Source organism: Anas platyrhynchos, chromosome 5 (assembly GCF_047663525.1).
Source record: "Anas platyrhynchos isolate ZD024472 breed Pekin duck chromosome 5, IASCAAS_PekinDuck_T2T, whole genome shotgun sequence".
Lineage (NCBI taxonomy): Eukaryota > Metazoa > Chordata > Aves > Anseriformes > Anatidae > Anas > Anas platyrhynchos.
This window is the reverse complement of record NC_092591.1, coordinates 52,776,607-52,802,464: the sequence shown is the minus strand read 5'-3', so window position 1 is coordinate 52,802,464 and position 25,858 is coordinate 52,776,607. Positions and strand designations below refer to the sequence as shown.

Genomic DNA, 25,858 nt, shown 5'->3' with positions numbered 1-25,858 from the left:
GCCCATCACACACACACACCTACACACACAGCCCTGCTCACCACAACATAAACAGCTGTCCTGTAATATAACCATGACTCATTTCATGTGGAAGAAGGCAGTTACCGAAATAGTTACACCTATGACCAAAAAATGGACCCTTTTGGAGCATTCTCCATTTCAGGAGAAAATCAGCCTTGGTTAACAGCCTCCCCCCATCCACACAATGGGGTTGCACTGAGTTAGGTACATCAGTCACTCAGTTGCTGTTCTCCTGTAACAAGGCCAGAGTGATTCACTGTGCCTTCCTCACGCACCCCACAGAAGTAAATCAGACCTACGAGGCCTCATCCCCACAGAGACTGATGCTGTGCTGGGAGGGAAGCATCCCCAGGACCTTTTTTGCTAAGATCCCTCAGGTGCTGCAGAGTTTCCTGCCCAGGATGAACACTGGGACCTCCTGCCTGGAGGCAGCACAGAAAGCTGGCCCACAACTTGAAGTACAACTTCTGATTTTTCTTTCTTTTCTTTTCTTTTTTTTTTTTTTTTCTGTATAAGAAGGCTATTGAAGGTCCTTCTGAAACAGAAGGAAGGCAGATGGGGCCAGAAGTACTATTAAGATCCCCAAGCAATGATTTATAAACGATGTCTGGAATGCTGTGCACCATGTATTTTGGTAATGGAGAGAAAATTCAGACCACCTAATTGAAACATGAAAATGTTCTTTTGGTGTCAATTATCAGAGCTGTAAGTGATTTTTCCCCACTGGAAAAATGCACACATTACCCTGTCCCATTTGTCTTCCTGCCTCTGCAATGGAAACAAAAGAAAAGGTTCCCAGGCTCAAATGACAAACAAGACGAGTCAGATGGACAGGGACTTCAGCCTGCTAACAGAACACCATGGCTTGATTTGCTGAACTAGTTAACTATAATTTATTCTTTCTGCTAGAGTTTTACGTGTGGCTTCTTTTTTTTTTCCTGCTCAGAGACTGTTTTGTTTTTAATTTCACCATAGGAGGGCAAAGAACAAGTGATGAGGATGAACCACGCTTTGCAAATCCACATCATCACCCATCAAGGGATCTCAGCATAGTCACTAAGAGGTCTAAGGTGGTGATCAAGTGATTAATCCCATCACCTTGCTAATTGCATTTCATTTACTGATTACTAGGAGACACACATTCACCGGAGCTCCAGCACAGGTCTGTGCAGAAGTGGAAGCAGCCAATTCCCAGATTCTGTCTGATAAGCTTCATTATCATTCCCAAACTGATTTACACTTACATTGTGTAGTCTGCATTACCATTACAGATTTGAAATAGTTATTGTAGAAAAAACATGAGCAGCCATTAGGGCTGATGAGAAAAAGGAGATGGATCATCACTGTTTCAGAACTTGCTCTCATTCTGCATTTTAAGGAAGGGCTAAATCTGCTTATTATGTTTTGCCTCCCAGAATTAAATTAAGCAATTACTGATATATGAGAGCACTAAACAACCGCTTGGTCAGTGCAGTGCATGGGACACTGCAGCCTCACATTCAAATTCAGGTGCTGAGACCCTGAATACAGGTACCCTCTTCATCCAAGGTGAGGGCCTGAACATCCTTGGAAGTGCTGTCTCCCATTTTGGCCAAAAACCTCGGCTCAGCTCCTGGTGACGCCTCTCCCATTTGTCAGAAATTTCTACAAATCAGCATTTCACATTTGTTTTTCACAACACATCTGCCGTTCCAGTTTCCGCAATGCTGTTCTGGAAAGAGCTGCCACTGTCCTTTAATCCAAAGGACACATTTTCATGCTGAAAAGTTTTAGGGACTACTGCATCTATTTTATGAGTGCAAAACAGGACATTTGCACTCACAACTAAGCCAAATCAAGCTAACACAGACTTATCTTGTTGCAGACTTGAATGCAATTGTGTCAAAATGAAAAAAGTATATTTATATTTGCACATTATTTTTTGTACATTCATCAGCATTCTGGATTCTGATTTTTATGGTGTTCTTTTGCAGCCATAGGGTCTTTAGGACAATCCAGAATTCACTCAATCTTCAATTTAGAGCACAATGCTTGTTGCTTTTTGTGAGTCAGGTTCAAATGCTGGGAAATCTAGAAACACTTCACCACCTTGTGGTTAAGGCAGCATGCTAGGCTCCACAGTGATTTTTCGGTGGTGGTGGGGTGTTGTTTTTTCCTCAAAAGACAAGCAGCTTAAGGTAAAATAAATGGCCTTGGAAATACAGAAGCCAGAACTTAGAGAACATGCATGTGTGCATCTGTCTCGTCCCTTCTATCCTCTATTTACATTTAGACTGAAAGCTTCAGATATACATTATGCATCACTGTGAAATCTCACTTGAGCAGCTCTGGCTCATCAATTCTTTAACAACTTTGTAAGCGGACTTGATTTGATCAGGCAACTTCTCCCCAAGCACCACCTCTGAAGCCTAACACTCTCAGTTCCGCCACGGTATTTCCAGTCTCGCTGGCATAGGCTCATGAATGGTTTGCCTTTCCGATGCCTGAAACTTACACCCATCAGACTTCTGCTTTCACAGATCTTTCACGCTTTTTAAGGTCATCTGGTGTGGTCCCAAAAAAGCAGAAATGAGCAAAATATTTCTCCTTGTGCAGGTCTTTGTGCAAGTGCTTTGCTGCTACTGGACACGGGATGGCAGGTTACAAGAGTTGACTTCGACACCAGAAGCCCTGCTCAGGCTGGAATGCCAATTCCTCATCCAGTGATTATTTTTAGAGTTCCTGCTAGTCCCAGGCATTACTTCCAGCCCACATATTTCTCACATCCCAAGTATAAAATAAAAACATAAATAAATAAATAAAGCGGCAGGGCTCGGAATTACTTCTATGAGTCAGAAAAGTAATAACCACAAAATTGAGTTTACTGGAATATAACTAAAACACCTGGAGGAACACTCAAACTGTGGTGTAACGCTACTGATTTCAGCGATGCTAAGTCAGGAAAGAGCATGGCTCAGAAGCCCCTTTTCTAGCCAGATTCCTCAATCTGTATGCAGCTTACGTGGTCCAAACTGAAAATACTTTTTTCCCGTTCATTTTCAATCAGTATTTCTCGTACTTAAACATATTCAATACTTAAACATAACTGCTAGTTTTAATCTGATTGGGACAGGCTCTGGAGCAACGTCAGGCTCATTGGGCCTGACTCTTCACATTTTATGAGATTCCTTTAGGCAGATTTCCCTGACTTCACAGGTGATATATTTAGTTTTCTGATTTACTTCTGAGATGAGTTACCACAGATCAAACACACAATGGCTTCTGGAGAAAGGCTCTCGTGTGCAGGTCATGAATTCAAAGGGTGGGTGAGCAAAATGCCAGAAAGAATTAATCTCAGTGGAGCCAGGCTGACCTCAAAGAAAAAAAAAGATGTTTTTCTTTTTTAAAAAAGTGGACTTTCCTATTCTGTTAAGAGACAAGCCTGTTTCACACTGTGAAGCAGCTGTGCAAGATACAATCATAACAAAACACTGTAAGAGGGAGACTTAAACAAACATAAATAAAAACAAACCAACAGACTCAGAGGGAGAAACAAAAGGTCACATTTGACAAAAGTGAGAAATAAAACTATAGAGCTTTGTGTTTTGACACATAATTGGCAATGTCTTCAGCTCAGAGATAACGGCTGGAAACCATGTAGTATCAGAATTTATGGCAGAGGTCAACAAAGACTTATTTTCGTGGCTAGCTCTTTGTAAATATTACCTGATGACCACATGGGCTGAAATTTAACCCTATCATGCAAGGGGAAAATTGCCTGAAAATAACAAATGTGGTTCATTTTAGGAGCAAAGTAGATGCTCCCAGACTCTGCACCCACTGGACTCAAGCCTGGTGCAGGGAAGCAGCAAATTCTCTGCCTCACTAGTAAAAGTGCCCTAAGTCTATTTAATATCTAAGGCAATAACGGCTACAATAATGGACATCCATTCATGCATTTATCATCTGTTCAATGAAAAAGTCTCCCCCGTTCCTGGAAAATACCAAAAGGCCAGCAGAAGGTGCAAGGACACTTACAAAAAGCAGGAGGCATTTGTTCTCACGGATGGCACCACAGCAGCCGAGGAAACCCAGCAGGAAGAGCATCGCTCCCATGGCCAGCATGATGTACGCTCCGGTGAAGAGCAGAGGGTTGGCAGCCACTATCTCTCGAAAACCTGTTGGATCCACAATGACCCAGATCCCAACTCCCAGCAGGCACACTCCTCCCAGCTGTCATGGAACAACGAGAAGGGAGAGAGGGAGACGGGTCAACATAAGCAACTGCTGTGGGAAGACTGGGTTCAGTAGTATCTTTTGATCAGAGGTGTCCTGGAGAATCTGTGTTTCTCTGTGACACATGTTATCTGCTGAGCAGGTGATTGTTGACATGGTGCTCCTACTGTCTCTTGCTCATTGAATGAAACATTTGCAGTAAAAGCACATTTCTTTCTCGACACTTCACTCTACCGACTGTTGATTCCCTGCCTAATCCTGAAAGATTGCATCTCAGGTTGCTGCCACGTCTGCAGGGGAGAGACCAGTGAAGCAGCACACGGGAACCCTCCCCGACACAGGGGACGCCTTGCCCCCACTCTGGGCAGGGTGGCTGGGTGCTCCCACCCTTATTGCCAAAGGCAGCAGCAACACGGGTCACCAAGAACAACTCTACATGTGGTAGGATAATGGCTGTTTCCTAGTCAAAACCTCTTCTGCCATTCAAGGTTAGACCACGTACACCACTAGTTACAGCTTTCCCACTGGTTTCCCTTGCCAAGGACGGACATAACTCAGACAACAGTGACCGCTGTGCTGCCTTGCTGAATGCCTGAGCATCTTTGGCTGCCATAAAAAAAAAACCACCTTGGTGATTGCTAGTGCAAAGCTGAGGGCATCTTCTGGCAACTTTACCAAATTACATTGTGTTCTGCTGGGGAGTAGCAGGCTGCTGGAAACACGAGGATGCAGGACAGAAAGTTGATTCCAAATACTTACGAATATAAAGAAATTGAAAAGAAACATCAGGTACTTCATGCAGCTCAGACAGTCTCCCTCCATGGTCTTCAGGCTGCTTGATCCAATTCTTCCTGCAAAACACCAGAGTTCCCTTAGCACACTGAATGACACAGGATAATTTCCATTTGTATTCCCCCCAGACCCTGTGGAGCTCATTGTACAGAAGGGCTTATTTCTTAGCTGAACACGGTACCATAGCACAGGTTAATAAAAGATAAAGTTCACTGCTAATTCCCTTTGCATTCTTCCAGGTGTAGAGGAGAATGCGGATGGGAAGAGGAAGGTTGCAACAGAAGAAAGAGCAGAAAAATGTTTCAGGGGAAACATTTAGATGGTTAGAGGAGCTGGGCTGGGAAGCTTTTAATCACAGGGGGAAAAAAAAAGTCATTTTTGCATCTTGATATGCCTGCATTAGACCACAAACTGCTTAGGACAGTACTTGTAATGGAAGAGCAGCAACACATTTTCACTAGGTGACGCAACATTAGAAGAAAGTTTCTCCCCCAAAAGCTTGCTGTTAAATGAATTGACCGTGTCTCCCAATATGCAATTATATCACCAAGCACCCTACAGGGACAGACAAACGAATACATAAAATAGTAAAACTTTCACTGAAACAGAAGCTAATGCAGTCACTGCACCTTGCACAGATGGATGCTCACATATGCAAACACAGAGGCACAATGTTGCTAAGCTCTCTAGAGAAGCCCTCCCAAAGCCTGAATGCTTCTTAACCTATCTCTTCCCCCTTGGCCACAGCAAATGCCTTTCCCAAAACAGACCTACACCCAATTATATGATGTTAGCAAAGTATACTCAATCCACTCAAAAGAATAAACCAGAAATTATCCAAGGTTTTCACCAGCTCAGAAACAAAACTCTTCCTTCATTGCTCTGTTAATCCACAAAATGAAGGAGTGCTGTCAAGCCCCGTGCGGTCCTTCCCTCTGCAGCCACGCTCTGCTTTAGCCAAGAGGCTGAGAAAACCCAGGGCAGGCAGCGCTCCCAGCCAGGGGCTGCTGAGGTGAACAGCCAGATCCGTAGTGTGTCTGTGTTTGCCAGACTTCTTTGATTTACTTTAAAAATCAACACAGTTCTTTCCTAGTGGCAAAACAGGGAGAGGCATGAGTGGTGTGATGTAGGAGCTCCTGTACCCAACTGTTCTGCCCAGAGCTGCTGTGAGCACAGGAGTTGGAATGGGGTGCAGAGCTCTTCCGTGGGCCTGAAGGAGATGCCCACAGCTTCCTGAGGGTGTTTAAAGCCATGTCTGCCAATCTTACAGAGAGAGGAGATCCAGAGGAACAGAAGGGAAAGGAGCCGGGGAGGGATTTTTTCATTTTAATGTGAAAGGTGAACCTCCAAGTTTCACTGACCCATGAACTTGGAAGCTATGGTAGAGAGGATACAAGAAGATGAACAAATGAAGAGAATACCGGTACTCGAAGAGCCCCAGAATAGTGGCACTCACACGTTCCCATCATCACACACAAAAAGTTATGCCCCAGTGGAACAAAATCCCACTCCGTCAGCCACTGCCTGAAAGTTCTCAGAGAAGCTTCTGAGTCCTGCTGCCTTGAGCACCCACCCACACGACCTATATCATAGTTGTCCTAGGCAAAAAAAATGATAAAAAGGAAACCAGTTCAGCTGTACTGTGCCGCTTTGCATCAGGCACGCTCATCTCACTGCACAGGCACCCACAGGAAAAACAGGCCAAGAAGCAGCAGCTCCTGAGTCCAGCCATGTCCTGCTGCTTTACAGTGTAGACACATGTAAATCACATTCCTGCCTTATTTTACCTTTCATGTTGGGGTCTGCTTCCTCTGCAAGACGAGCAGGCTTCCTTGAACAGCTCTGATTCACACTAGCTGAGCACAGGCCTCCTCTTCTTTTGAAAGACAAACCTAAGCTACAATTCCTTGTATTACTCCTTCACATGCAGCTACTCGGTATGTTAAAACGTTTTCTAGGTGTGAGCTGGGAAGGGAGACTCTAAATCTACTGAGCAGTCAGGTCCTGAAAACATCACTGCCAGGGCTGGCAGGGTCATGCAGCCTCAGTAACCTGGGAGCAGCAGAAACAAATACACCCTCAGCTTTGACAAGTGAGGGCTCCCCTGTTTGCCTGGCCCAGAAATTGTTGCAGTGGTGCTGCTGGGTTCAGATTTGTGATTTCTAAAATCACCATGCTTCACACAGCAAAACAAATAAGTGCAACCCAGCGCACCGTGCTGAGCTTCAAGCCGGGAACACTCCTAGTGGGCTCACAAATCCCACAAGCCTTCCAGCTCAAGATGTGCAAATGAAGTGTGTCACCGGCGACAGCACAGGGACTGGGCTGGGAAGCCTGGAATAGAGCTTCTCAGAGATTCACATCGTAAGAGCTGCACACAAACGTTCAAAAAAATGCCAAGCCACTGATCTGATCTGAGAACTGGGAGCCCTGAGTGTCTTTGTCAGTACTGGAACTTACAGCTCGGAGAGATCCACACGGAGCAGCAGGATGAACCCCTTCCAATTTCGTCTGAGCACACAGATCCCCAAACAGCACATGAAAGCTCACCATCTGGATCCTTTGACTGCGCCGATTAAAACAGGGCAGATCAATCTGAGGTCGTGATATGACCTCTTACACAGCACTTAAAACTCTTCCAAGTCAGAGCTCAGCCACTTCAGCGTATCTGAAATGCGTTCCCATCTAGTTTGTACAAGTAGTAGTGCTCCAGACTTGGAAGGGCATATAACGAATGCTATTTACAAACAATACAAGCAAAATGTAAATAATGTTCCTTACAAACAATGTCATTACTAAACCATTTGTGGCAACTGCTGCCTTACTAATTAGCTGAAAATATCTCCGATCACAGGCTGCAAGGAAAAAATAACTAACATGGAAGGACAATCCTGACCTACAGAGCTGCTTTTTCCTTCCACTTTTAGCCCATACAAACAAAAGGCAAATTTTTTTGTTACTCTTACTGCACACTGATGCAAGTGAGATAAAATCTGAACGCATACGTCTTAATCTACCCTTTAAAAATATCATCTCTCCCCTCCTCCAGGCCTCAAACTTGTGACAGATTAAGTTCTCCTCTGCAGGAGACATTTAATGCTAAGCAAACATTAACAGTCAGAACTGCAGAAGACAGCGGCTGACAGATGCTTTCCCTGGCTTGTCCCATCTCAGACCTGTGAGACATATGAGATGCATTTGTTTTTGTCTGAAATGTAGCTATAAATGTTCCACTTTCTCTTAGGCAGCTTATTCAACATTTTCCCCCTAATATGAATTTTATCCGGCAAAGTGATGGGGAGGCTAAAATCCCCAGCAGTGTAGCCAGGAAACACGCCCCAGCTGCTCTAATCAGTTAGGAATAAAGTCTAATTTTTCAAGGCAATGCATTTTTTTGTCCTACAACCGCCATTTATTTCCTTCCTTCTGACATTCATTTTTGCACGCCTTGAAGCTACCTTGAACTTCTCTTATCTAAAGGCAGCTGCTCAACCATTCTCCTGAAAACCGCTTATGTGTTTTTCCCTGCTACCACTGAAATTTCCCTCTGCCCCCAAACCCCTTTCACACTGGACTGAAACTTGCAGTTTCCCTTCAAGTGCTCTTCCACCTTTTCCTTGGCAATGAAATCACAGAAAAATGTAGGTTGGCTAGGACCTCTGGATGTCATTGAGTACAACACCCACTGCCTCCAACCTGGGCCAGTTCCAGGGCTCGTTCCAACTTCAAAGTTAGAGCAGGCTGCTCAGGGTCACATTTTGTTAAGTTTTGAGTATCTCCAAGGGCTGAGATATCCCAGTCTCCATGGCACCTTTTCCAATGTTTCACCACCCTCACTGAGAAAATATTTTTCACAACAGCTATTCAAAAAGCATCCAAGTTACCTTGTGGCAAAAAGAACAAGAGCATTCCTCAGATGTGGCAGTCTACCATAACTCTCAGAAGCACCTTATCATCACCAGTATAAATTCTTGCCTCTGCCATACCGTTACTACTCCTACGCTCTACAAAGACAAGTGTGTGAACCATTTTCCACATACAATTCAGACATTGTGCACTTGCTTGATGGCTCATCAGAGTCTCACAGTTTCTGCAACTGGATAGAAATCACAGCATAACCAAGACTGGAAGAGACCTCTAGAGGTCACCTTGTCCAACCCTCACACAAACCACTTTTTCAATCTCTTATCTTCTATCACATTGTCCATGTATTTCTTCTTCTCACATAAGTATCTCCTTGCCTTCATCATACATGATGACCTTGTCCACTGAACTGATCCCACTGCTTACTTGAAGACCTGAGAACCAGCCCTGCTGCATCTCCTACAAAATATGAGCCAGTGGCTTGAAAAGCAAATGCTGCTAATTCAAACTTACTCTCATATTTACACGTAGCACAACCAAGTAAAAGCAGAAGATATATTTGAAGTTCTCCCCACCAACACACCCCTTGGCTTGAAGGTATGAGGACTTGGCTCAGGCTGTTTTCCTTCCTTCGCAGAGGCAAGCAGTTCTATGTTCAGTATCTTCAAGCAGTATCTAGCTTCTTTTTAAACCAAAGCAGTGGAGTCTGCTAACACAAATTATATTGTAGATGGTGCCTTCCAGAAAACCCTCTCAGAGTATGACTTCCACACAGTCTGCCCCTCTAGAGAGAACAGAGATAGGGGCAGACTTAATTGGGAGACTGAAGAGGGATCACTTGGCGAAGTACACCTCACAGGTGACATGACAGCAGATGAGCTGTGCACTTCTTACCCCACTCCTCCACACCACAGCTACATCTAACCAGCCCTGGCAGAGACACAGAGAAATGCAGAAAAGATCTGAAACGCAGAAAGAAAGAACCACAAACAAGGTTCACCTTTGGAAATCTTGGGACTTGTAGCAGAGTGTCTTTTCTAGTCTTTAATCGTCTGTGTGTCCCATATATCTCTTTGTTGCCAAGCTTGTCCTGTAAGAGAAAAACATGCAATTACTGCAGAAGTGAATAAAATACAACTTTGTTAAATACACAATTTATTAAAACAAACCATCCTGATGAATATGCTTGGTCTAATTTCCACCTTAATTTAGTGTACATTAGCACTAATGAAGAGCTTTTAATACCCAGTGTGGGATCTGATTCCTCAGAATCGCTTTAACAACATTTGGGGTGTTTTAAATGCCCACAGACCACATGTAAATCTATAGTCCCATTGCATACGCACCTCATACCACAACAGTGCTAGATTAATAGCAGCTGCACCTTCAATATTTTATAGGAGGTTTAGACAAACTTTAATCTGCTGTGACTTTACAGCCCATTTACTGGGAAAATGGAAAAGGCAGAGGAATGGAGATGGAATGTGTCTTTGGGAGGCGCAGCACAGCCGTAAGGAGTGACGGCCTGAGACGCTGGGCGCTTCCCCTCGTCCTCCCTGCCATCTCTCACGTGAAGTCGAGCAAACTATTTCCTCTCCCTCTGCCTCATTTCCACTGCCTGTGGAGCAGAGAGAGAGGAGCCACGAAGCCGCAGCACCGCCTGCCCGAAGCCTCAGAGATAAACCGGTGCCGGCAGAGGGCCCTGGGTGCAGACCGACACTGCCCTTGAGCGAACAGCAACAATTTCCTCAGATGTACCCTTTTAATTCCTGCCTGCACAGTGCTAATGACAGCCTTCACCTAAGATGAGGTGAGACCACAGATCAGCACACAGAGGGTCCGATGTTCACGTAGGGTTGCTGTGCTCTGCAAGAGAATAATTCATCCTCCTCACATCGTTTTTGAATGCTCGCAGATAATCTGAAGCCCCTGCTTGGCTGTGAACCATCAGATAGGTCACCTGGGTCTCGCCCTGCTCCCTCACGGAAGAAGCGTGCCAGAATTTCAGCATGATTTCTGGGTAGGGTGTATTTAACATCTGTTTTCCACAAACATTTGTGAATGCGCCTTTGAAAATTGCCTCCCATTAAGACTTCTGTGAGCAAAAGTCTATCGTTTGTTGTTGGCAGGAAGCGAACAAAGAGTTTCAAGGTGGCTGAAGCTAGTACAACATAAAACATTTAATGAATATTCATAGAGCTTTTGTTTTGCTTTAATCCCTCTTATTTTATGTCCTTTGTCACGGTGGACCTACATCTCTGAATGACGGGCAGGGATGGCTCTCCCTGGGAAACCTGCAGGGTGCAAACACCCTCAGCCAACTGCCCCATTTCCACTGCCAAGTCCTTCGGGTACCAGCTGAGCATCCCCTTCATGATGCCGTGTGGGAAGGCAGCCCCAAATCCACACCGCATTCAGGCTGCTGGTGCAGGTGTCAGAGGGTGCCACGGGGCCAGCCGAGGTGGCTGCAGCAGATGCAGAAACCTCTGGAGAAGGGCTTGCAGAGGTTGCAGCTGGGACAAGAGCCACTGTCACTGCCCTGCAGAAAAGGGCCCCTTTTTGACACTCAGAGCCCACTACCCACACCTTGCCTCTTATTTTTTGTGTGTGGGGAATGCTTTGTCCTGTGCTTTGCACATGAAATTGAGAGACAATTTCTTCAGTTGTCCTACCCTGAGATGCCTCTGCCCTGGGACAGCTGCTGCCATGAGAAGATGGCTCTAACTTTAAAGCAGAAATGACACTGTGCTACATAAACCTATCATTAGGAAAATAACCAGAATGATAGGATTCCTGCTCCTACTGCGCGTGCATATAATTACATCCACACAAGCCCTCAAAGGTCTGCGTGGGAGAGGAATTTTTTTTTTATTATTCCTCTTAAGTCACAATATTTTAAAAGAAATTACAGCACCACAGAGAGGAAGAGCTTAAATGCTTCAGTAGGTACCAGCAGGTGCTGTGTCAGAAGGGATGAAAGAGCACGTCTGGTGCCAAACAATAGCAATTCTCCATCTTACTCTATGGCCCTAAAGGGGAGGAAGTCCCTGCCAAACAGACTCTCTTCGGTTAATAGCTACAATTTTGTCATTAGGGAGAACTGCAGAAAGTGCAAAACCACCGTGCCTAATTGTGACTTGAGCAAGCTGATGCCTTTAATTACAGTCGCTGGGGAAATGTGGGGGAAGCTGGAGCTAGGGCCGAGGCCAAGCCGCCTTCCTTGGGGCTGGCTCGTGCAGGCCACGCTGCCTCAGCTGGGCCGGGCAGCTGCGCCTGGCACACGTCGTCCTGCCTCCCTCCGCCATGGCAAGCCTCCTTGGAAAGAGCTGGCTTCTCCTTGCCTTCAGAGCAGCCCTTTGTGGGGAGCAGGCATTGATGAAGGAAAAGCGGCTCAGCTCCTGGCTCCTGCTGGTCTCCCGCTGCACGGAACCGAGCTGGAGAGCCAGAGCAAAGAGGGGGGAGGCAAGAGGCAGCTGATGTAGTCAGTGGGTTGCAAGGCAAGGAAGAAAGGAGCGGGGGTGTGAGAGGGGGGAAACATCCATCTGGTTTTGGAGAGAAATCCAGGCTCCTGTATGTCAACCAGTGCAGGAAGGCAACCAAAGAATGGCTTACGGGTATTCTGCTTCAGGAGTGCCCCTAGCTATTACCAGACCCCTTTGCTCACCATACTTGCAGGATCTAGAGAAACAGAAACACGTGCCAGCCCAGATATTCAGCCAGAGGAGAAGCTGAAGACAGAAGTCTCATCCTGTGGGATCTCTGCAACAGGTCACAGCTTTACTGCTGCAGGGTGAGGAGAAACGTCTCCGCAGAAGCAGGCTCTGTTTAACATCGTTCCTGTGCAACAGCTTCAGAAGAAGGTAAAACATTTACTACTCCTGAACTGGAGCTTGGCACAAGCTGTCAGCCCCACGTGTTATCCTGCAACTACAGCTTCTAAATAAATAACTAATTGCCCTGGAATTTCATAGTGCTTACATAGCAGAGTCATTGCTGTGACACGACTCCATTACCGCATGTAAATCCAATTAGATCCCAAAGTGCACTGTGCAGCTACAATCGGCCCCTGCGGAGCTGCGACGAGGGGACCTGCACAAGGCCATGCAACTAGATACTAAATTACAGTCAATCTACCTCCTCTTTAGTTGCATTAAAATGCTAATGCTACTGTAATATGGGCCCATTTACCAATGATGACTGTCTTACCATGCAGCACTGGAGTGAACAAGGTGTACTGCCTGGGAGCATTTAATTCCTCAGTACAGTTTAGCTGCAAAGCCCTGCTACATCTTATTCCTTAAACCAATAACCAGATCGGCTTTTATAATGCTGCAATCGCACGAGGCTGGGGATGGTGTTCACATGAATCTGAGCTGCTGTTATGACTACCCTAAGTTTTCTGGCCAAGCAAAGCACTCTGGACAACTGGACCATGTCCCCTCCTGACTGTCTCTTTTTAATGAAAACGCATTTCTGCCACGAAGCAGATGTGCCTAGGAGCACATCAGCCACACACAAGAGGAAAAAGAAGGCTGGACTGAGCCTCTTCAAGCTTTGCATAAATAACACCAGCTCTGCAACAAGAACGATAATACAACACTCAGAAGCTACATTTTGTATTTGCAACTTCGCACAATGTGCGCACAGAATACATGAAATCATATGGTCATAAACTCTCCCACACATATGCAAAAATTCAGAATGGAAACTCAGAAGTGCCAGAGTGGAACGTATTCTCCCAAATGCTGTAACGTTTGGAGAAGTGCTAGTGCACATGCTTTAAGTACCAGTATAGCATGAGGCCACAAGCCACTCCACTTCATTTGGTAGAGCTGTGCTTACAGCACTATTCCAAACATGAACTGCTCTCTTTGGCTCCTTCTCAAGCTGAGTTCAATAAATAATGTCTGGCTTTTCACACACAGACACCAGCCACCCTAAACAAGAAGATCCTGCATTCAGAACCAACGTGTCTGATAGCCTGCAACTCTTTTAAGTTCTGTTCCTTAAAAAAAAAATAAATTAAAAAAAGTCCTCACACAGCTTCATAGGTATACCTTCCCTCATCCTAACCACAGTACAAGGGAACCACATGGTACAGATTGTCTTTCTAAGCAGACATCCCAAAGATTATAGGCACTGATAATACAATAATATTAATTCATTTTAAGAAATAAGAAAAAACAAGGTGAAAAGGGGAATGGATGCGCTAGATCTCCTGAATGACCCACAGGACAGCACTCTGCTCCCCAGTTCATACTAAGACCCATGAAAAGGTTGATTCTTTCTGGCTGACAAGTTCCACCCTCTGAAAGGCATCTTCTATCTCAGAAAGAAGCTTACTTAGCATACGAAAAGGGAGGCAGCTAACTTTGGCCTCCTATGTCTGAAAATATTTCCCCTCAGATGGAATAAATGTCACCCCCAGAGTGGATCGTGCAGTTGCATCACAAGCCGAGTGACATTACCTGCTGTCACGTCAGATACTGTCAAGTGTTGAAACACTCCATACACTCGCATGGCACTCCAGATGGTTAGGGCATTTAACATGAAGTGTAAAAGCCTGACACTTTTTCCTTTAGCCTGACACATCTCACCTTTACAACTGACTCCTTGGTGCTCTTTTCCACTCTTTTTCTATAGCCTTGCTTTGTTTGCAGCAAATGCCTCAGCAGTTTGTGGCATTTGAGATCGCTGGGAAAGATGCAGGAACACAGCTCCGAAATGCTGGGCAGTTGCTGTGGCAACCTTGTCCTCCTCAGACCACAATTTCCAGTATTTTAAGAAGTTCCCTGATACTTTGCAGGCTTGAGGGAAACAATGCAGTGGAGAAAAACGAATGATTTTAAGGTCAGGAGGCAATCAAAATGGATTACTATGAGCCACTGGGCCTTGGCCTATCACAAAGACGATAATGATCTCTTTTTGGCAAGGAAAAACAGCGTCAAAGCAGTTGTGCAGAGGCACAGGCAACGGCCCGTGGGCAAGGCAATTTGAAAACCCCTGCTTTTATCATCTGTTTTAACGCAGAACAGAGCTCCAGATCAGTAGGTTAACAACTTTTTGTTGTTGTTGTCCTTTTCCTAAGGAGGAGTTGGGGAACAAAACCGGCCCTTTAACACCATTTCACTGGGGACTAATAATCGTAATTGCTTTTAAAAAATCCCAAACAGAACTATGAGTGCATTAATTATCTCACAAAAAATAAAAAAATAATCTCTCTTTGTTCCAGGTAGCTGCCTACACAGATGCAAAACCGAAACATTCAGTTTAGTCAGTTTAGAAAAGCAAAGGTTAGGAAAAACATCCTGTAAAAACAGATGATCTTAAATGAAGGATTTCAGTAATTCTAAATAAAACAAAATTACTGGAAATCTGAGTAGTGGCATCACTTATGTAATCCTGGTCCTCTTTTAAATCTGTAAACAAGAATAACACATCCCAAAATGCCACGGATGCTACATACAATAGGAGATTCTTTATACTGCACAATTCAAAGTGATCTATTCCTTTAGGAAATACATAAATCTCACAAGCTATAGGGGCTATATTTTAAGTAAAACTTGAATGCAACAGAGGTGGTGAGAAACAGCCCAGGGAAGAAGAGCAAACCTGGAATCTAAGTTCCCCTGTTAATAGCCAAACTGATGCATGTAGCACATATTGCGTGCGTAAATCTGAACTTAGTTTCACTGCAATCAGTACCTGTAATTCAGTCCAGGACACAAAATTGTAGCTAATGTGGTGTTACAGGTCAACGCGAGGGATCTCAACCACACCTGCCCCAATTACGGTACGAACACCCAAACATCTGATGTCTTTTGCTATTGGTATTTCTGATCAAGAACGAATAAGAAGGCGAAGGAGCAGAGAGAGCACCGCGACCACAGCCCACAACAGAGCTTCAGATGTTCTACGGGAAAATAAACGAGAGTTAATAAATCCCATAATCTTGGCATACGTGTTTCTAAACGCTCTCCCCCTGCCTTCAGAAGATGTATAATCTAACGGCTCCAGCAGCGATCAGGTTCCAGGCAGACAAAAGACCCTCGGCACAACTCATACGTAGATGACAGGAGCGGCAGGACGAAGTGAGGTACGAGCCAAGACTTGCAGGCTGGCTCCCAGCTGCTTTTGCTTTCCCAATGGATAACAGATACTGCATCAAGACACACAATGTCATGCTAGTGAATTCGCTGCTCTCTTAACACCTCATTTTTCTCCCCATCTGAACTTATTTTGAAAGCGCACAGTTCACTGTCCCCTTCTCCTTTGTCCTTACTTGTGGTGAGGGAAACATGAAAGAGAGCATGGCTGGTTACTGTTAATGCATCCCAAAGTGCAGCCATTAAAAGAAGGGTTATTCTGGAACGTGTCACGGTTTTCCTTGCTATTCGCCCAGGCAGCTAATGATCGCCCTAATAGCTCCTCTCTCTGAAGTCGTAATAAGCTTACAAATGAACCCATTCAGCACGTATTAAAAAGCAAAGGATGCTCCTTTGATTATAGCCTTTATGGAAACCTGCGCGTATCTGTTTTGTTGCTGCACAGCCGCAATTAGGAGATGCTGCTGGGAGCCGTGTGGCTCGGACACCTCCGAGTGCCATGGCAACACCGTCACCTCCGCTTCGGAGGCTCCCGCTGCCATTGGGGCCAGGCCAGCACACTTCAGCACTTCCAGGGATTAAGGAATAATAGGGGGCTAATTAAACCTCTTCGCTGACGCCTCGACATGGAGAAATGTGCGCTGCAGCTCCCGTCAGCCGGGCAGGCGGGATGAGAGCTGGGAGCCCTGTCCTTGCCACACGGCTGCTCCGGACATCTCATGTCCCACTTTGGGCAAGAGGCATCCTGCCACACGTCAGGAACTCGAGGCAGTAAGGGCTACATGTGTTGGAGAGCCTCTGCTTTTCCCCGTAGTGAAGAGAACACCAGGCACAATTAAATACTTCCCCCAAGTATCCTTACTGCTAAGCATCTGTGGGGAACTTCAGTGGAGAGCCGCGGGGAGCAGGTCCTTTTGGCAGATAAGGACCGCAGCCTACGTGCTGATGAAGTGGATGAAGGGGCTTTCAGACAGCCTTCCCCGTGGGGTGAACTTTGCCCCCAAAAAGTATCACATCTGCTCTTAAAAAGCTCATCCTGTAAGTAACCGCTTCTGCTTTGCCTGAAAGACAAGACCTTTGTGTGGAAGAGAGATTTGCTACATCTCCAGGAGACTGGCTGGGGTTAAAGCAGGTCAAACCATGAAATACAGATAGCTTTGTGTTGATACTACCCACGGTGCCTATTAGGAAGGCCATAATTATAAGAAAGCATTGCTCAGCAAGGATATTTAATACAGTGCCAAGGAGTCTCCCCAGGCAGGCTTTGTTTTAAGGTTTGCAAGCTTTGAGGGGGAGAAAGGATTGTATCTCTTGTTGTGAAGTGGTTCAGGCCAGCGTGTTTTTAGCTCCATTTAATCTAAATAACACACAACGGCAGCAGTGGAAACTTCACTACCAGAATCGCTTGCAAGCAGGCTGGGAATAGCCTGGGGCAAAACCTGAAGCACCATCAATCATCCCTCTACGTAAGAACCGGTGTGCGCTGACAGGGTGTCATAAGGACTCTTTCAAAAATGAAACGGCAAATTTAACCATGGAAATACTCTGGATGCTGATGAATTTTCTTTTACTCAGCCTTTGTTGATATTTTACCTTTCAGGATTTAGTAACTGAAGACAAAACTTCTTCTAATCCAAATCAGAATGGTGGATTAATTACAAATGTACCAGTGAATGATGAAGGCATGATCTGAAAGACCAGCTTGAAGCAGCTCACATGGCCTTCAAACAGCACAAACACTACTTTGTGGTTGGGCAGCACAGCGCCTTGCCCTTTGCACCCCTAAGAAGCAGGAATGGAGTCAGATCTGGTCCAGCAATTCCTGTTTTTATAAAGACTTGGCCCCCAAAGGGTAAGAACACCCAGAGGTTAAGGGTGGCCTCAGTTTTGAAGCTGGTGAAACAAGCATGGGCTTGCTTCACTCAGACCCAACCAAAACCACTCCCCATCAGCTCAAATTTTGATTGAGAGGCTACATGATATCCTTTCTTTCTGCACTTCCCCTCCCTTCTGCAATGCACTGTCTTGACACTGTTATCTGCATCATATATCACATATGATACTTTTGTCATCAGATTCATGCATACAAGTTGTCATTTGGCAAACCTGATTTTGCTCAGAAGCATCAAAAAAAAATATCTGAGTAAAAAAGAATGAATGAAAGTGTAAAAGGGAATGCCAAGCAAGCCCTCAGTTAAGCACTTCACCTATTCTGTATGGAAACACCACCTCCTGAAATTCATTTTTTGTTGAGATGGCATGTCCTTGTGTAATACCTTATCTTTCCATTATCCTAGGGCAAAACTGCTCAGGTTTCTCAGCTAATACTTATCTGCTGCTTTTCCTGCTATTCTTGGAGGATTACAAAGCAGTTAGGTGTCTCCAAAGCATCTTGGGGTAATAGCCAGCATATCCTTCTGGTAAAAAAGGCAAGTCAGAGGTGACCAGATAACTACAGAATCTATCAGTACACACGGGGGGGATTCACGCTGTAAATCAATGTAATGCTGCTAAGCCTATACCAAACACCCAGGATAATGACTTACCCACTGCTTAATCTTTACTATTGGCCCAATGAATCCAAAATCAGTCCCTTCAACTGGACTATTGCTCAGTCTAGAGATTAAAAAATAAATAAATAAATCCCTCTGGAGACAGGATTTTTTTTTAATGTCATCTCATTCACACATTCCTTCTTTATTTTAAAGACACAAAATACAGGATTTAGCTCATGAAGCCAGTTTGAAGTTACCACCTGAGGTTATTACCTTAGCCTTGCTAAGAGACCCCCACTTACATCCTAGCTGTAGCGGCTTATAAAAACAAAGGCATCTGCCTGGGGCGAAGGGCCCTTAACCTCCATGGGTATGATGATTTCTTTGGGTTGACTGTGTTTCACCTCCCCAGCCATGCAACCAGACCATGGCCTGATCAGAGAGCCAGCTTCTGCTCCAAGCGAGGCCACGTTTTTCTAGCTAAAATAAAACGGTATGTCACGACTGTGTTCCCTTTACAGGATCAATTTCTTTCCTACCGTATCTGAAGGCTTAGCAGGCATTTTAACTGAAACGTTAAAATTTGGGGGCATTTGCCTTTTTAAAGAGGATGTATCCTTTTTGTTAAAAGATCTAAATGCAGATACACCAGAAAAAAATTGTTCTCTCCCATAAACTAGGATAAGCCATACCACAGAAGGGGATTTTGCCACTTCAACTACACAAGTACAGCTAAATTAGCAACCCTGCTTAGTACAGAGCAAGGTTTCTTAGCATCTGTCCACTTTAAACAATGTCCAGCATGAGCTTTCAAACCAATACAGCTTACTCCAAAATCCCAGAACAAAATACCATCAAAAGCCTTTTGCTCACACCAGTTTAAATACAGGCACTTTAAGCTTTACACAGCCGCTCAAAATATACGTCCATGAACAAAAAAAAAAAAAAAAAGAGGAAAAAGAAAAAGGACAGAAGGTCCATGTGGATCTGACCTGTGAAAGCATTACTTTATATATTAAATCAAAGAAGTACCACTAATTACAAAGCTTAACGGATTCTTTGAACACCGCCAAAAAAAACCAGAACATGCACTTGTAATGAGAGGATTGAACAAACACATAAAAACATCAACAGAACACACAAACAAATGGCTAAATCAAAACCTACCAACTGTCCCTGGGCTCATCCTCTGGGGAAAATGTGAGCAGAGACTGACTTCGTACCGAGCCCCAAAGGTCAAGTGCTTCAGTCACGTCCCCAGCAGTCCCCTTGCCAGCCTGCTGCCCCATGCTGCTGGCGATTACACACCTCAGACAGCAATGGGCTCTCGTGCAGTTTCTGGAAATGGGAGAATCTAAGACCCGAGCCAAGTTCTTGTACTTGGAATTGCTGCACGGAAAGCAGCAGCTGCAAAGCTGGGTGACGCAGCCCCCAGCTCCAGCCAAGGAGGACTGGGGAGCTGCGAGCTGCCTAATAGCAAGGTGGGCACCACGCAGCACCCAAGGGGCCCAGCACCAAGCTTGTGTGGCAGTAAGGGATGGCAGGGATGAACAAACAACCCCATAATTGTATTACAGATCATCTGGGGTGAAAAAACAAACAAACAAACAAACAATAATGTGACCTACTCAAGAGCTCTTTCTCACAAGATGCTGGTTCAGAACAAAGCCAAATCTTTCCAGCTCCCCTGCCTCTGCCAGCATTCATTCCTTACCAGGACAGTGAAAGGGACTGCAAACAGTCTGCTACAAAGTCTGATTCGGTGGTACTCTATGAATAGAGAAAATGTAGCATAATTACATTAGTACAGGTAACTGCCACATCGTTGTTTGCTCTTTAATTTAACCAAAGAGTGGAAGGTGGCCATAATTGGGGAAAAAAAAAAAAAAGAAAAAGGTGAAATTGTTCTGCTTTTGCATAAGTCTGACTGCATGATTATAGGATGTTGGACGTGTCTAAGAGGAATATTCTACTGAATATTTAACCTTAGAAATGGAAGCTTGGTTGTCTCTTGTCCTGTTAACATCCACACGTATCTTCCATTAACTCTAATTAGGGATAACAGGGTGTTCACGTAAGTATCTCCATAATTAATGTTAATAGCTGTTACGGGCAAACGCTGATGGGAGACAAAATGCCAAGTTTTTTCTCCGGGGTTAAACATTCAAAACCTGGATGTCTCATTTCCAGCTCCTTCAGTAAAGGCCGTCTAATCAACTGCATGCGTTGCGGGCAGACTTACACAGCGAGCCTTGCAAAAAGAGACACACATGGTCACGAGTAACAGCACACAGTTATTTATACAGAATGTAAACACAGACACACAATACCTGACACATGTGATGCTGATTCACTTCTGGATGCTTACTGCTGTACATATCCCACAACAACAGAAAACCAGTGCGGACTGACACATCCCTTTCCCTTCAAGGTGCCCAGGCTGCACAGAGGAGCAACAATTTTTCTATCACATATTAAGATAAGTCACTTTCAATTAACAAACCAAAGAGCAAACAAGATTATAGCAACAACCTCAATTACCCTTATTAATGCTATTATGCCACCCCTACTTGATAGACTATACCATATTCCCAAATCAGACATTATTAACAAACCATTAAATCTGTAAATGAGAACAGCAGAATTATCTGCCATAATCAGAGCAGCGATAATAATGCACCTTCCATTGTGCTTCTGCCTTGAGCCCTCAGCTCTGCAGCAGTTCATTTAAAAGCATTAGCAGACTGCTGCCAGCCAGGGGTCACTTGCTAGCACAAAGTCTCGCTCTCCGCCCTCTCATCCTATCACAAGCAGAGAATTTCCATCCAACTTGTGCAATTCTGAAGCAGAGCGGATTTATAAGCTGCCTTTAGTTGGGCAAGTATTTATAAAAGCCTCAGGGAACCAGGCAAATACTTTGCTGTTTCTCTCCTCACGAGTTGCAGACATTATTTGTAGAAACCTTACAGTGCTGAAGCCTTTGCAGGGACTTTGTGAAGGGGCAAGAAGCACCAGAGCAGGAGTGACGCAGAGAGCCCGTGCAAGAGCCTGGACAGGAGGAAGAAGCAGGACAAAGTCCTGCTGATGTTCGCCACTGGAGCCAGAGGAGGAGCTGTGGAAAATCTGACTCATGCATCTAAGCCCTCCCTGTGCCCTAGCGCTAACAATCCCTGGTCCTTGAATGCTTTGGGATAGCTCCAGTCACAAAATGCACGCGGGCATAAGTCCCACTGAAATTAGTAGGTGCTTTGTCTAAAGGATGAGAAAAAAAAATCAATTTGTGCATTTGTCAGCTCACCTACACTGACCCCATGCTGCATTACAGAAGGGATGTCCCCCAGGACTCATCTTAAATCAGAAATGGACGTGTTTTAGCTTTGCTGTGTAAAAACAAACTTTTTTTTTTCCTTGCTTTGTTTTCTGCCTTGGGGAATTGGTGACTCAGGCAGGATGCCGAGTACTCAGTGGGATTTATTTTTCAGCATGTTGAGGCTTTTTTTTTATCAGGCCTGCTGGCTTCTTAATGCAGCTCCATTCCAACTAAGATTTTCATTAAATCATCCTGCTCCCCATTTTTTCATCATAATTTTAAAGGGGGGAACTTGGGGAGCTACTGTTCTGGAAAGCAAGGAATAGAAGCACAGAAGGCATGGACCTGGCTGCCTGCAACAGTGACAGAGCCATTGATGCTTCTAACACACCAGCCCCTTTGCCATTCCCTTCTCAGTCCCTTTTACCAAAGGAGAGCATCACACAGCTGCCAGGACGTGCCTTGCACTAGGCACCCAAGCACTGTTTTATGGTGTCACTGTCCCCATGCTGCTTCCCCTCCTCTCTCTAGTCCATGCTCCACCAGACACTTCTGAAGATCCATCTATCTGCGTCCTGTGCTGAAGCACCCACCGTGCTGCTGAATCCTGCAATCCCACAGCTTCATGATGGACAGAAGTGCCTAGGGGAAAAAAAACTTTCCCTTGGTCAGGTGTGGCTTCCCAGAGGCACCTTTCCACGCAACTTTTCTCAGAAGAGGAAAAACATTCTGTCCAGGAAGATACTTGGCCAGCAAACATTTTTAGCCATGTTCTTACTAAACAGAGCAAACAAAGGGTTGCTTTTTAAAATACATTTTGAATACTCATCATACAGTATCTTTTTTTACAATCAGATGAAGCAGTGGAAATGTATTTAGCAGCAGCAGAACCCAAAATGAGCAGACCTCAGCATTACCTGCTGCAAAACTGGCCCCCTCTCCACCCTGCTCATACTTTTGGCATTTAAAAGTGAAGCAGAAAACATAGTCAGTAAAAGTAACACTTGTAAAATTACATTTTAAAATCAGAGTGCTGTAAAGTGGCGGCTACAAAACGAGGTGAAATGCTAAGCAACGAGTTGCCCAGGCATTTTTATAGGAATTGGAACGAGTGGCCAGTAAGTGTTCACGGAAATGGGAGTTAATTGAAACTTCTGGCTACTCCGTCTTTTAACTGCATGGCTGGTGTGGCTTCAGCTCCTGGCCAACAGACTGACAAGGATATTAAAGGAGAGCAGGAGGGAATCAGCCAAGTGCAGTGAACAGTCAGTTTATAAGAGGGCAGTTCATCTTTTCTTCATTATGAGTCAACTTAGCTAGGATGTTCTCTGCTTATGCTGGATATCCATTTAATTTTCTTCAGGGCTGTGCAAAACACAGACCTATACGGGCAAGACAGGTGATATAAGGAGATGGATCTTATCTGTAGGAATTTGCTTTCACTATTTTTCTTTTCCCTGAACACAAAATCAGAAGTGATAGAAAAAGGTCACAACCACAGATTGTGGTACAATAGCTTAACCAGAAGCTGAAAACGTGCTCCAGGGTGTGTTTCACAACTTCCTGACATCTCTTTGTCTTTTTGTGCTTCTACTGCCCACCTCACCTTTATGGGTTTTCTGTCCTAGCTAAAAAGAGACCGTCTTCCAGTATGAGATGCATGTGAGCGCACTGAACTACTGATACATGAACAGCTGACTGGTTTCTGACACAAAACAGAAGAAAACTGACCTTCTGCAGCAAATGCAGCTACCTGGGCAGCATTTCTAGTGGCAGCGAGTTCAGAGGGACTCCTCACCCATTTCCCATCATTTTGCATGATGGAACATCACAGGCTGCCGGGCAGCTTGTTGCATCTTCCAGATAAAACTTGAATCTGTCAGCTAAGAATTTATTTCAGTTTGGGGAAAGAGAGTTGTTGTTGCTATATTCTCACTCTCTCTCTCTAGCAAGAAAGTTTTAACTAGTCAGGTGCTGCCAACGGGGCATTAACCTGGGATACAGAGGATTAAGACTGACATTCCTGGTCAGCCCAGCTCTCAGCAAGGAACTGAATTAACATTTCCCTTGCTGGGCCATTGAGCCAAACACTCCACCAGGCCAAACCATGGTGGTTCTTGGAGAAGGCATCTTGTTCTTACAGAGACCTACATTTTTTGGTTCTGTTTCTTTACTTAGAACTACAGAAGGGTTGGTATTTTTGGACCACAACCAGAGATAATGTCCCCAAAACTTCAAATCCTGGAGTCTGGCTTATGAAAGAGATGAAATAGAAACACGCCTCTTCTGCATGAGCCTAACTTAAAGATGATGCAATGTTTTACAGGGATTAAAGGCTCTAGATTCTGGGGTCTGCAAAGCAATGCTTTCCAGCTAAAGGCATTGATTTTGTGGTTACGTTCCTATTCAAAAGGCTACATGCAATTCTATTTTGTACAGGTTAGGAAATGTGTTGGGATCTTATGGATGAAAGATAGCACTGGAGGGAATAGTATACAAAACAGCTGACTGGCTAGATCTTAGCATCCTCCACGGAGCACTCCAACCAGATGCTGGGAGATACTCTCTGATGCACTGACATGTCTGTGTTTTTAACAGGCAGAACCAAAAACAGCTGCAGACTTACTGATATACCAGAGACAGCAGAAGACTTAGCAAGGATCCCAACTACTGGCTCAGCAATTCACACCAGGATGACAATACAAGTCTTTGCACTGCCAGACCCACCCGTGCACTCACAGCAAAGCCCTGCAGCGATGCTGTGATGCAGTGAGAGCTGGGCACTGTGCTCAGGCTCTCATCCAGCTGCCCAGCCACAGCCCTGACTGCAGGGAAAGCACAAGTGGCACCAAACAGTCCAGGCTGGCATTGCTTAAGGACCAAAAGCAACCACAGAAGTCATTTGCATCCAAAACCCACAAAAAAAAAAAAAAAAAAAAAAAAGTATTTATTTTCTTTCTCTCTCCAAAATAAAATTGAACACAGTTATAATCATCCTAACCATAACAGATACTTCAGCTCGCAAACACTCTCAAAGCTGCAGCAGGCAATAAATCAGACGTGTCACTTCCAGCAACTCATTGCTGGAATTGCTTGCTACATGGCCAAAATATAGAGAGAGGCTTTTTTCCTGGTGATCCTCAGAGCCAAGAGGCTCTGGCTCTTCTCGTGCTGGCTCTTCTTTTAACAAGCACTCCGTAAAGTACAGATAAATCTAAATTTAGCATTTAATTCCTAATCATTTTCCTCTAATTACTGAGTTGAAGGTGGGTTTGGTTCTGATAGACTGATACACTGCATTTTATTTATTTAAAGAATTTAGTTTAGTTTACCCAACTCCAGATGTATGTAAATGATGTCTCCACTACATTAACTCATCATCATCACATAAACACTTCGAGGGCAACTGAGATCTGGTTTCCAGGCAAATTTTCACAAAAGAACAACCAGAAATCAGTAATGGGCAAAAGAAGCTTCTGCAATGTCATGAAAGACCAGCAAAATGCTCTGAGGCCATGCCCAAGCCCAGCTGCAACATCCCATTCCTTCCACGTTACTCAGAGGGATAAAAGAGCATTTTCAATAAAGCCATGAAGAATGAAGGCTCATACATCTTTGATATCCTACATCAGCAGTTAAAAGTCCTCTAATCGTGTACCATTTCCCATTACTTAGTTTCACTTTTGAATTTTGGATAGCGTTGAATCAAGAAAGAGAGGTTAATTGTTTAACCTTACAAAAATAATCATGCCTGTTTTGGTGCTGCCTTTTTGCCTGTTTCCTATTTTTAGTTTCCCAAAGGATTTGAAGCTCCACACGCTGAAAAATTCTTTAGTGTGTACCGCACCTGTGGATTTGCTAAATAAAAATGAGACAAGTCTTCAAGTTTTGACATCCTTCAGATCTACCTGTTGTAAACACACTAGGAAAAAAAAAATCCAATTTCTTTGGAATAAAACTTGAAATCAGGCACTTCTTTATTTTAATTCTTTGTTCAATACTGCGTAAGTTCAATTCAATTACCATCACGCCACTTAGTACTGAAAGCTTGCTAG

The 25,858-nt window shown here is 44.5% G+C and overlaps 1 protein-coding gene across 13 annotated transcripts in view; it reads right to left on the bottom strand.

Moving 5' to 3' along the window:
- Nucleotides 1-25,858, bottom strand: part of TSPAN18 (tetraspanin 18) — a 118,652-nt gene that overhangs the window by 13,360 nt on the left and 79,434 nt on the right. For 11 of the 13 annotated variants that reach the window (XM_072039055.1, XM_038179415.2, XM_027459241.3 and 8 more), the window contains 3 exons: nucleotides 9,893-9,982; nucleotides 4,996-5,087; nucleotides 4,039-4,233 (listed from right to left, as the gene is read on the bottom strand). In XM_072039055.1, the coding sequence (XP_071895156.1) occupies nucleotides 4,039-4,233; nucleotides 4,996-5,058 (258 nt within the window). In that variant the 5' untranslated portion in view covers nucleotides 5,059-5,087; nucleotides 9,893-9,982. Of the gene's footprint in view, nucleotides 1-4,038; nucleotides 4,234-4,995; nucleotides 5,088-9,892; nucleotides 9,983-20,823; nucleotides 20,858-25,858 lie in introns of those variants that run through there. The other 2 variants (XM_027459245.3, XM_072039058.1) reach the window with 2 other exon arrangements.